General features: G+C 39.8%; 1 protein-coding gene across 2 annotated transcripts in view; it reads left to right on the top strand.

Moving 5' to 3' along the window:
- The window catches only part of LOC117387214 (ankyrin repeat and fibronectin type-III domain-containing protein 1), a 123,637-nt gene that overhangs the window by 738 nt on the left and 110,176 nt on the right, over positions 1–12,723 (top strand). Inside the window, exons 1-2 of one of the 2 annotated variants that reach the window (XM_033984659.2) lie at positions 874–1,030; positions 9,386–9,463. In XM_033984659.2, the coding sequence (XP_033840550.1) occupies positions 9,396–9,463 (68 nt within the window). In that variant the 5' untranslated portion in view covers positions 874–1,030; positions 9,386–9,395. Of the gene's footprint in view, positions 1–873; positions 1,031–9,385; positions 9,464–12,723 lie in introns of those variants that run through there. The other variant, XM_055229372.1, reaches the window with a different exon arrangement.

Genomic DNA, 12,723 nt, shown 5'->3' with positions numbered 1-12,723 from the left:
AGACCTGTGGAAAATCTGAGTCTGAAAAGACTTTATTTACAGCCAAATATCTCCAACTCAGTATATTACAACTATTTACAATTGGCTCAAAGCTAGGTATACAGAGGCCATTTAGCTAATATTCACATTTCAAACATATTTTAATGTCTCTTCGAATGATCAAATTATGCCTACATTTTGTTGTACAAAAACATACCTTTAGGCTGTACAAAATGCAAAAACATACATAAAACATTAGGCCATCCCATTATACCATCATATTCCTTACACCAAATTTAGGAACAGGTCCTTGGCCATTGTGCATTCACTAGTGATTTTTAACATGAAAAAGTTATTCTATCACAAACATGCGTGTGAAAATACAATTTCATGAGGACTGAGCATGTTAAACACTCGCAGAGCGGGTTAGGCCTTTATCATGATCATAATACCGGTGTCACTTAGTCCTTTGAGCCTTAACTTCAAAGGCTGTGGCCTTCTCCCCTGAGCCACAGTATCAGACTGAGGCCCAACAAAATGTCTGCATCGCTCGGGCCAATTTATGTCTTTTATCCAGATTTCGCATATCAGTTCAATTCTAATGTACATCCAGATCACAACACGGTAAAAACTCATAGCACGTGTATGAAATGTGAAATAAAGTGATTGAAATCGTGTGCGTAAAAAGCAAACTTCACGTGTAACTCCATAAATCTTTTATAAGAACTACAGACTCTCACCATGAAGTTCTATCATAGCGCAGTCACACGCAGTAAATCTTTGGGATTATAGTCATTTAGGAGAGGCGGGGCCAAGCATCCTTTGATAGGAGCAACCAGAGGAGTAGAGAATGAATCTGGGCGGAGAAACTTTGCGCCGGACCCTTTTTCCTCCGTGTTTTTTGTGCTCCAACGCATGTGGACGCAACTCAATGTTACGAATCCCGTAACTAACAGACGCTTTCCCGCTTTGTGCGTAAAGTGGAGGACGGTGGATTACCAGAACAACAAGAAGGACACAAAAAGGATACGAAAAAGTTGCTCAAATGGAGGTATGTCAACGAATGGTTACTTTTTGTCTTTGTGAAGTTACGTGCACTTGTTCTGACATCAAATGATACACAAAAGGACACGCGTATGGAAAAGTGTAGGCCTATCTGAAAACAAGTCTAACCAAACTATGGGTTAACTTTGGTGCGCGCATTGTTTTCAAAGCCCAGTGTCGGTGCGTACACACTGTTGTCATGACAATGCTAAGGAAACCCAGCGCGAGGCACGTTGGCCACACAAAAGACACTAGCTCACTTGGTGGGTTTTGTCCCACTATTTTTTTCTTTGTGCAGAAAATAGTTCAAACTTCTGCTATAGCCCTAAAGCCAGTGGCCCGTGTATCAGCACTCAGACCACAGACACAGACTGTACTACTGCTGTGCCATCCCTGTTCTCTGAAGCCATTTTGGTCAGTGTGGAAAAGGTTTCAGAAGTGTTCTGGTCAGTGATTTCATCCAATAAATCACTAATCAATAATACCTTAATAATTCCCATATAAAAGCTAGAACTGTAACTTGACAATAAATACTATGTAAAGATACACTATGTAACTTTTTATGGAGAGCCCACCACCTGCTTGTCAAATTGAGGTGTTAACCCTTTACCCGGAATGGTCCATAGTAGAATTAAGTCTTACTGTGTGTGGGGGTACCATCTCCACAGATCTGACCTATAACTTGGCCTGGTTGTGTCCCCTGTTTGTCTCCATGGTGATGGGTATGCTTTATGCCATACTGGGGATCATACCAAGCAGAGCAATGCCGTCATTAAAGAGACAAGAAGGTGGCATACCCTCCACCAGGAAAGTTACATAATGCGGCTTTAAGTAGAAGCAGAAGATTATCAACAAAGGACTTGGTCTGAAGTACAGTTGCAAGTACACTATTGATACTGAAGGCCTACCTACCCACCTACCTACCTACCTACCTACCTACCTTTTATACTACTTAAAATAACTTCAACTGCAACAACAATATTCCAAATACTGTTGTTTCTACCTCTACTTTTGAAGCTTCTAGTGCTACTCACTCATGATTATATTACTATCATACTATCACAAAATTCCAACTGTGAGTTTTTTTTATTTAAACTACTACTACTACTACTCAGTACTGCTATGAATAAAACATGTCATATCCTTATTACCCACTTGGCACAGTTGTTGAATAATTTTTACCCCTTGAAAAAAAGTAAAAAAGTGCCCTAAAAGCAAAACGAAACTGAGATGGTACATTTCATATAAATTTATACATTCAAAACATGTCTTAAAATATATAGATACTCTGCCCTTTTGTGACTCTTAACCCGCATTAAGAAATCATTAGCAATAGTTGAATTTTGGACCCACCCTGTTGTTCTAAACCCTACTAAAACTTACCATCTGCTTTTGTATTTACAGTCAGTTCAAGTGTAACTACAGTTGGTCAGCAGTATCCTGTGTCAAGAGAAGAGGAACTATAGGGATTACGGAGGGGATATCAGAAATGTGTTGTACTAAGGTGTGTCCTGTGTTTATGGGAGATCAGCTGTGACCCTGTTGTCCAGGAAAAGGATGCTTTTAGGCGGCTTCTTTTGCAGTTTTATGGCGCATGGATATGAGGCGGGCTTCCACAATGGAGAGTGACTAATTCGATTGTCTAAGGGGAAAAGGAAGACGCGTGTGGGTGAGTTGGTGATATCACACGTGCATTATAGAAAGGTATTGCGTATTGTTTTGGAAGAACGAGGGAAGTGCGGTGGTTAGCTCATGAACGTGCAGCAAAACAATTGTAGCCAAGGCTGTCACGATAATTACTGTCACTTATCATTTTTAAATAACACAGTGACCAGAGGAGCTCGGAATGGAAACTGCAGAGTCCCAAGGCGTAAAACTACTTTCGGACAAGGCACAAAAGAATGGATCTCTTTTCCTGACCTGTATTTTGAATTATTTGTATTGCGTTGTATTGTCCGTCACAGTCTTTTATGGTGTTGTTCATGTTGACACTGAGAAATAGCCTCGGTTAAAATGTTGCGGTGCGTGATATGAGATAATAAAACAAGGCTGCACAATTTGAAGAATACAGCCACTTGCGTTTTTTTCAGACAAGCCTTGCAATTACATTTCGATTTTTGACGTATGTTTTAACAATACGATTCCGTTCAAAGTTCCCATTTGACACGAGTCCAAAAGAATTGACAAAACGACTGAAATATGAACTTAAAAACTAATACAAGAATCGCATTTCATAACATGTTTGCGCAGATCTAAACTACAGGATAAGCTGTTTCTGTGCAGGATATTTTATTGTTTGTGAGTGGAATTATGTGGGGTATTTGCTCTTTGCCAGTTGTGTTGTGATTTTGAGTCGATGGTGATTAATCTTGCAGCTTTGTCCCATCAGATAAACCTAAAAATAATATAATTTTCTGTTGTAATAAATAGATAGAAATATATTTGATCCAGAGGGAAATTCAATACATCACACTTTCAGATGTGTTATTGTGACAGGCCTAGCTGCAAGATAAATCCGAACGGGAATAGTTGCAATTAGCACGTCTTAAATTATAGGCTCCAGTCATTACCTCTGCAAACAACAACACATCCGTATCCATGGGGTCTTATTATACAAAACCTGCTAACCCTGTACTTTAGACCTCCAACATGTTCAGTCTTCTCTTAAATGTTAATACACGCTGTGATATCAACGTTCATTTAAAACATACATTAAGTTATAAATCACAGTATGTCAAACTGCAATCGGATGTTGTTCCCAAACAGTTTTGAAGTTTAATAGTAGGGATGGATGAAGGAAGTACGTTTTGCGATTGCGTTTAGATTTGAAGTACTGGTATACGTTTAAAAAGTATGATTCTTCAGAGGGCACATTGTAAACAGCTGCAGGAGTGTTCATATTTGAGAGAAAATGGATCAAATATGAGCTGATCAACTACTGCAGGAATCACATGCGTTTCAGAACACGTTTCTAGAGGTCAATCGTTGATTAGATTGTGATATATTGTTCAGCCTTAGTGAGTAAGAATAGTAACTGTAATAATACCACACACATACTCAGAGGAAATCACGCTGACTCCATCCTGATGAAAGACGAGCCGTATCCTCCGTGATGACTCATATTGGTCGATGTTTATGGTGTTGTGCAAGAGTAGTTTTCTCCGGTCGTGATGCTTTAGACTGACAGATCCATGGAACGGGGCCATAAGTGTAACTGATCCAGCTGCAAAACAGGCGCTTATGTCTGTACAACATATGGAATTGTCAGAAGACGAGGGAACAACACCACATCAAAGAAACTGTGGGATTATATTTCAATAGTCGGGGAAGAGCCAACTCCCTCAGTAAACTCCAAGTCATTTGAGGAAGTATATGCAGCGTAAAGAAGGCTTATGTATAATTGTCACTGTGGTAGGGCTTGGTACCTTTTGTTTTTTTGACCTCTTACCTATTTGTGTTACCTGTACTTGAACATTTTTAGTTATCGTTCATTTGTGGTGCTGAGTATCTTTCTATAGTGATCACCAGAGTTTAATAATAGGTTGATACAAACTGAATCATAATAATAATCCTTGTGACGATTTTGTCTTATTGTGGTTCAGTAATTTCTGTTTATTGAAGCTTTATTCTCAAACACAGACATTTTCCCGCCCACTCCTCCTATTGGCCAGCCTCTGTCATGCGTGAGTGACAGGTAGGATTAACCAATCACAGTAAAGTAATCTCCGAAAAGCAGATAGTGTTAACGGTACCATTACCACAGTGTAAATCTTAAGTGTACATTGCGATAAAATTGAGATGTCAAAATGTACATATACTACGGTCTCAATTGTGTATAATGGATTTGGCCTTTTAAAATCAGATTAAGTCACTCTAAGGTATGAGCTATGTTGTGTTTGTATTGTTGTATTGTTCCTACTATTTCAAATCACAGGAAACCAGACCTGACAGTGGCTGAACAAACTGCTCCTAAATCAGTCATTCATGAAAAGTGAGTGTAACACATTTGTGCGTTGATTGTGTGTCCTGGCCCAGCTGTGCGTCAGGCTCCAGTGTGTGGGTGCCGAGTCGGGGCATGCCTCCTGCTCTGTCTGCCTCTCCGCCTCAGGGCCTACGCACACAGCTACACACAGGTACACACAACATGGGCTATGCAACGGGAGATGGCCTACAGAAAACACACAACATGTAGAAGTTAGCATGGGGGAGACTGGGAAGTGGCTGTACGTTATAAAATTAATGGGTGATGTCTTGTTGTTTAATAAATGCTGCCCCAGATAAGCGGAAGAAAATGGATGGATGGATGGATGTTTAAATAAAAACTTGATTGGTTGAATAGAGTAAACGTAGAGTCTCTAATGGTTGCTATTGTTTGTTGTACATGCTTTATTGTTTTAGTTTATAACAGGAGAAAGCTCATTTGGATTTGACTTAAAATTACTACCAAACGTTGTAAAATGCTATATTTTATTTAAAAGTAAGGCAGATTTTCATATTTAAAGCTCCTATATTACGCAAAATTGACTCTTGTGAGCTTTAAACCATGTTATAATGCTGTTTCCTCATCAAAACAGACCTGGAGTTGTGTTTTGTTTCATTCACACATGTCTGAGTAACTCTTTATTATTAGTCTGTCTACATCTGCAAAGCTCAGAATGCTCAGTTCCACTTTGTGATGTCATGAAGTGGAAGTTTTCAAGTTAACAGCTACATTTTACCTTTTGATTTGGAGAGATTGAAAATTCCAGGGCTAAAATCATCCGAATGATTCTAGTGAAGGCTTATGAAGTTTAAAACGCAGTGGAGCACTTCCTGTTTCACCACATGACATCACAACGTGGAACAGAGTGGGTTTTTTTTGTGTCAGTTTTAAAGAAGAACTCCGCCTAAATTTTACAGGATTGTGTGTTAAACATGTGTGAATGAAAAAGGCTATGTTACATGTTCTTAAATGATTATTGGGAAAACATGAACACAAGAAAAAATTGATAATATTTCATTTGCCGTTTTGTCTCCTATAATAAAAAAAACATTATATCTAAACATTACCATCTGTGCAGTCCTGTCACGATAACACATTTTGGAGTTCGATATATTTCTGAAGTAAATATAGATATGTCACTGACACAATAACCCAATGGTAGATTTAAACCACAAAAACTATTCTCTTCAATATCATTAAAATATCATGAGCTGCAATAAATAAACAGCAGAATAAAACACTTAGGTACATAGTTTCCATCTGTAAGGAGTCATAAAAGTGATTCATTCAACCTTTTACAGCTTAAATCTTATGGTATAGTCAGAAAATATCCAAAGATTCTACAGTAGTGCAAAGAAAAAGTACCCACGATAAATGTCAACCCCCAAAAATGATTGTTCCTCCTTTCATATATTGCACGATAAGTCAGTACGCCTACATCAGGGCTACATCTGTGTAATCTTCCATTTTCCTTTTGTCTGTACTTTTATAGTCAATCAGTGTTTTGTGCAACCAAGACATTTCCCACCACGTTTTTGCACATTTCGGATTTTCTTTCATTGTGATAATCCCTAAAATACCGTGATATTAACTTTTGTCCCTATTTTGCGTTTGCCCCTCCGAGCCACATGTTCTAGCAAAGATTCTTGAACGTTTGGCAGGGAGAATTTGTGGAGTCTCTGACAAATCAATCAGTATTACAGAGAGAAGAGTATGATGGATTATCTTTGGCAACATATCAAAAATTAGCAACCAGGAGGCTAATGCGCTACAATTTGCATTTACATCATTGTGATAAAGCTCAAAGGTTAGTTCAGGGACGCACTCTGAAACCCACAAAACCCACATCGTTTTTTAAGTTCTTTTTTTAAAGCTGGTTCTCAAAGTATGACTGAGAATTTCAACACATTACCTAAGAAATTTTTCAGTCTAACCGCAACTGTTAACGTCAGCAAATATTAGATAAGTGAGGTGATCTGGGGCCAACAACCAGAATGGGACCTCCCTAATGAGCTTCTTTTATTGTTTTTTACTTGTTAAATCTTTGTTGACCTTTTATCCACTTGTTTTTAGACTAAGATGAATAAATTAAGTAAATGGCATTATGAGAGGACAAATATTGTAGACAACGACAACCTCTAAAGCATTTTGGTTCTAACTTTTTGAACCACTATTAAAGGGCTAGATTGGGCCCCTCTTTGTAACAGACAGTTAAAACAAGTTTGCTACTTTCCCAGACTTGGATTAAGATACTTCAAAACATAAAAACATATTGTACTGATCTGATAATTTGTGTTTAGTTTGGAGTTGGCTGAGTTGAATTTTACTATGGATCATACCTGGGCGACTGAGGGATTACACAGACACTTATTTGCATTGCTGATAAATGGATGTGAATGTTCTGTTCATCAGTTACTGGTCTGTTTTGGAAACGGGCTCTAGTGAGTTTAGACCACGGTTGTCCAAACTGCGGCCCAGGGGCCAAATGCAGCCCTCGGACCAATTTTTGTTGGCCCTCATGCCTCCTCCTAAACTGGCCCAATTGATCAGGAAGTATTTTTTTAGTACAAACTGAAGAGATTCTACCTCTATAACATCAAAAACATCACATTGCATTGTGACACAGACCTAAAAATACTCTTTCAAGTCTTATTAAAGGTACAACGCTCTGTCAAACCTGTGTTAAATGCACCATCTGACTCCCTCTATCGACACAGGACACCCCTGGACACCTGGTTTTGCTCTTGTTTTGGTGTGGGTTATGACTGACAGTAGCCCTTATGTTCAGAAAATAAACAACCAGATAAAATTTTGCGTGTTTCCTTACACCAGAACGCTAGACCTACAATATTATGTGTTTTTACTGGTATTTAGTAACAAACTAAAACATGTAGATCCTTGTTTTGGAAGAAACAAGTTCGTTTTTGATCAAAACTATGCAACTAACAGTACAATAATACCATTAGCTACGTGGCATTCTCAAATCGAACATGTATGACCTGGAGTCTGAATTCTTTGAGTGCTTGCAAGTAAATACAGAGCGGTGGGCGGAGATAGGGGATAAGTGAAAACAGACAAAACAGACAACAGCACTCAAGCCTCAAATGCAGAACAGTACAGGACAAGTCAAACATACACGCAACAATTGAATTACTTAGACTTAGAGTAGTGAGGGTACACTGTGATGACATGGTTAAAATCTCGTAAAAGTTAACCTTTACTTAATACATCCCATTTATAGATTTTATGTCCTAAATTTTAACATAATAAGGCAGCTGGAGTTTGAGTTAAACTTGCTCGTAAACTTTCGCCTGTTTCGGTGCCCTTGAAAATCAGATGAGGAAGCTGAGTGTGCATATTTGTGTCTGCTTTTCTTTCCGCTGGCTGTGTTTTATGTGCCAGGATCATAATATCAATTTAACAAAAAGCTGGGACTGGCAGGGAATCAGTTTGGACCGGGAGGAGTGTTTGGCATCAGGAGACACGCTCAGCTCGCATCCTGAATCTACCTCACCTCTGCGCAGGCTTTGATCAGCGCATGGAGGAGCGCGTTCCCATTCTTCGGAGCAGATGTTGATGTTAATTACAGCACAGCCTGAGGGGGAGAGAGAGAGTCGCCCCCTATATACAGTGTAGTGAGTGCAGGTGCTCTGTAACAATCAGCATTTAATCAGTCAAGGTTGATTTTGGAGTGGGTTAGTATAATATGAGGGGGCGGTGGGTATGGAACTGGGGCATGTCAGATTTTAATGACAATGTAGCTGTAAATTTGACAAAAGTTTGCTAAGAAAGGGAAAAGATAACTATGAAACAAATAGATTTTTTCGTCAATGTCAAGTTATCAGCATGTTTGGAAATTTTGGTACTAGTTTTGCGGGAATAAACATAAAAATATAATCTACAAATGCATTATTTTACAGACGTAGTGGTCTTAAAACTCAGTTAAGTCCCCTCTCTTTTTTTTCATTCAAAGCATTTTTTTTTTATATTTCAGCTTGTTTGTTCTGTCTTATTCCGTTAGTAGTTATTTCTGGTGATGGCGGTGTTGCTTACGGTGGCGACCTTTGCGCTCCCTCAGTCGGTAGAGCATCCCCTGATATGACTCAAAAGTACCCACGAGTGCGTACTGTTAAACCTTGACTGTATTATAAATGTTACTAAACTGACACAATACACAGTTTGCATTCTAGAGTTATTGTAATGTGTGAATAATTATAAAAAATGACAATGCCTCGGAGATAGAAAGTGTAATAGCGTCTTTAACACAGCGGTAAGTCATAGTGAAAGGACATTAAACTCACACACACACACATGCACACACTGTCACACAATGAAAACATCCATATGGCGTGTTTTGATAGACCGCTGTCTTCTGCGCAGCTCTAGGCCAATGACTTCCATGTTGAACCGGGATCTTCCGCGAGAGGCCCACGGATCGGCGATGGAGCAGCTGATTGGGTAAAGACGACACACACACACACACACACACACACACACACACACAACCGCACAGTCCTTCACAGGTTTGACAGTGTTTAACAAATGGCCTTCCTGTCTCTATTCTGAGGCTTCCTGGACTTGCTAAGCCGTGGGCATGGTATTGTAACTGCACAGCCATAATGGGGGATATGTTTGACTGTAGGCTATTCCATTTCAAAGAGGAAAAGTCCCTACATGTGCCTCGCTGTAGTGACCGATAACTGATATTTGCTGTTGTGTATATCAATATTTTTACCATTTATTTTTCTTTCAGTGATATACATTGTTGTACTTGTATGGTGATCGTACAGCCTCTACGTTACTTGTCTATTTCTGTTAGAAATAGAAACGAAGGGTCTTAATATGGGGTGTCAGTGGGTACAGGGGCTCAGTTGGTAGAGTGTTTGTCCACTGATCTGAAGGTCAGCAGTTCAAATCCCGCTCTCAACAAAAATATCATCGGTCAAACGGTTAGAGCCACTGACCCACAGGTTAAAAGAGCAATTCCAGCATTCACAGATGAATACTGTCATCATGCCCTTGAGCCAGACACTTTATGTCAGGAAAGTTGACTAATACTGATTCAGATACTAGCACCTGCATATCGCCCATTCCTTCACTTTAAAAGCACAAAATAGATTGAAATTTGATCGCTACTCTACAAAAACTTTACCTAAATCCCAAGTGCTTTTAATTTGTCACACATGAATCGTAAAACTTGAATCTTTCTTCGTACAAAAATGACACAAATATGAAACCATGACCTCCACGTGCTTCACTTTTGCACATATTAAAATAGCTGCTTCACCGCCTGACATGCCCCTGACTGTCTTTTTATCCATTCATCTGCATGCTAAAGTAGACCTCTAAATTGATGGATAGAGTTTCTCAGAAGTAAACGCTTGAGCAGTAAATGCGAAGTGCAGCAGTGTGAAGAGGCGCACTCACGGATCGGTTGCACTTGTGTGTGGAGTCACAAATGGACTTTTGTCAAACCTAAACCTGTGCATTTCAGGTGTTTTCATGATTTTGCTACTGCTATTGTGATGAGACTTGCAATATATGTTTAAAAAGTAGGATTCTGCAGAGTGCACATGGTGAACAACCGCAGGGGTATTCATTTTTGAGAAAGGACTGAAATATAAATTGATAAGCTAATAAAAGAATTCCAGCAGTGCTCTCCTCCACAGAGAAGTGTAGGAGTAATGGTCCTTAAGTGATAGGAGTTTGGGGGAGGGGTGCCAGGTTTATCTTTGCCACATACTTCTGGTGCTTGGTGGTGGAACGCACACGGATACATAGAGACAACAGGCGTATTTTGAGAACTTTCTTTTGCAACTCTTTTCGTAAGTTGGGTTCATGATCAGAACTTTGGTTTCAGATGGAAGGCGACAGGCAAGATCGAACATACACACATCATACAGATTCATGTGGATAGGTGTGATAATTACAGGGATACTAAACCAGAAGATGCCGTCATTAGTTAGTTCATTAGTTTAACAAGAAATTCTCCTTCAGCTCTTTATAGGAAGTTATGACGGCACATTCACACAGACTTCAGTTATGTTAGTCTACATCTCCAAAGCTCAAAATGCTCATCGTCTAATTTGGAGCAGAACCAAAGAGCAAATCTGGAGCGAGGCTGTAGAAAGTAACGCCCCTTCACCCCTAGCACCGAGCGGGCGCTTAGCAATGCTGTCAATCAAGCTTCTGGCACCTGATTCGTCTGTTAGTAACTTTCACATCTTCATTTATGGACAATAGCGAAATAAAAACCCCAGAATCATATACAGCGGGTTACTATTACATTTTAAAACCAAAAAAATGATGAGGCTCAGTGCAGCAGTTGCGGAGAGAGAGGTGACAGTTTTTCAATGTAAAGTGCACTGGAGCCAGAGGCGATGGAGCCGGACTGGGTTTACTTCCTATTAGGAAAGCAGCGGCTAGCAGGTTAACCATCTTCATTTATATATACAGTCTGTGGATTCTCATGTAGGTGTATGGAGTTTAAAAACACAGCATCACAAGGTGGAACAGAGTGTTTTCAGTTTGAGAGAAGAACTCTCAAACTCATGACGAAACATTATAACATAAATGAGAAAATACCATAATATGAACCCTTTAACATAGACAACAACAACTTTTAATCTGCGCCAATTGATTAACAACTGCAGCAACAACTCCGCTAATATTGTTTACTGTCATGCGTCACATTTTATGCTGCTGGCGAACGTGTTCCCGTTAACCTGTACAAATTAATTAGCCTTTTCTGATAGCTAGGGTATGCGCATGAATCACACTTCTCTCTTCCTGTGCACTAGATGTATAATTCATACCTGAGTGGCGCGTGTACCTGGGAATGCGTGCCAACTTGCTCCTCTCCTCCTACAAGCTGTCAGCGCAAAACCCCTCATTTTCAACACACCGGAGCCGGGCCCCTTTTGGTTGTTGTCTATTGATTTTGACATGTGTTTGATTGCTGATTCACCCTCCTCATTACCTGGCAACCTTTGACTTTGGGTACCCATGTATCGGCCTCCCTGATTGAGTGGATGCTCTCGAGAGGTCTCACAACTGGCTGGCCCCCTATGACTCACCAGTGACTCACCATAGGAACAGATCTGTCAGCGTATAGACCTTGTGTACACACCTTTATTTCCGTCTCTCATTCGGATTAAACCAGCGTTGATAGGTCGCAAAGTCACTCACAGTGTCCTTGAAAACTTGCCTTTGACGTCAACGGCCGGTTCGTCTAATCCTCCTCCTCTTCCTCCCCGTTCTCTTCTTTTTTTCCCCAAACACATACACACAAACACACATGCACACATATACACGCGCTTCAATCTACACAATTTGTTAATTTCAGATAAAGCACTTTGTAATTATTTGACACATTGCGTTCCAATAACTATTGTTGTTGAATGAGGCCTGATAAGATACCGGCTGGCATAACAGATGATTTTGGTATTTGGACATAATTGGATAGAAAATTATGACGGTTCTCGCCACTAGAGGGGGCTACAACAGCAGGTTTGTATACGTGGAGTAAGTATAAGTGTGTGTGGCATTTCTTGTTGTTGTCATCTATCTCCTGGCTTCCTATTATTCAAACCAGGGAGTTTGGTATCTGATTGGTATCGCAGCTGCACTGTGGTGGCTGCCTTTTGATGGATGTTGTGCGAAAATATGGCGTTCGTTTTAGAGCTATAAAGTGGGTGATAATTCAGCTGTCTTTTTAG

The sequence above is a fragment of the Periophthalmus magnuspinnatus genome, chromosome 19 (assembly GCF_009829125.3).
Source record: "Periophthalmus magnuspinnatus isolate fPerMag1 chromosome 19, fPerMag1.2.pri, whole genome shotgun sequence".
In the NCBI taxonomy this organism is placed as follows: domain Eukaryota; kingdom Metazoa; phylum Chordata; class Actinopteri; order Gobiiformes; family Gobiidae; genus Periophthalmus; species Periophthalmus magnuspinnatus.
This window is presented reverse-complemented; position numbering and strand designations above follow the sequence as displayed.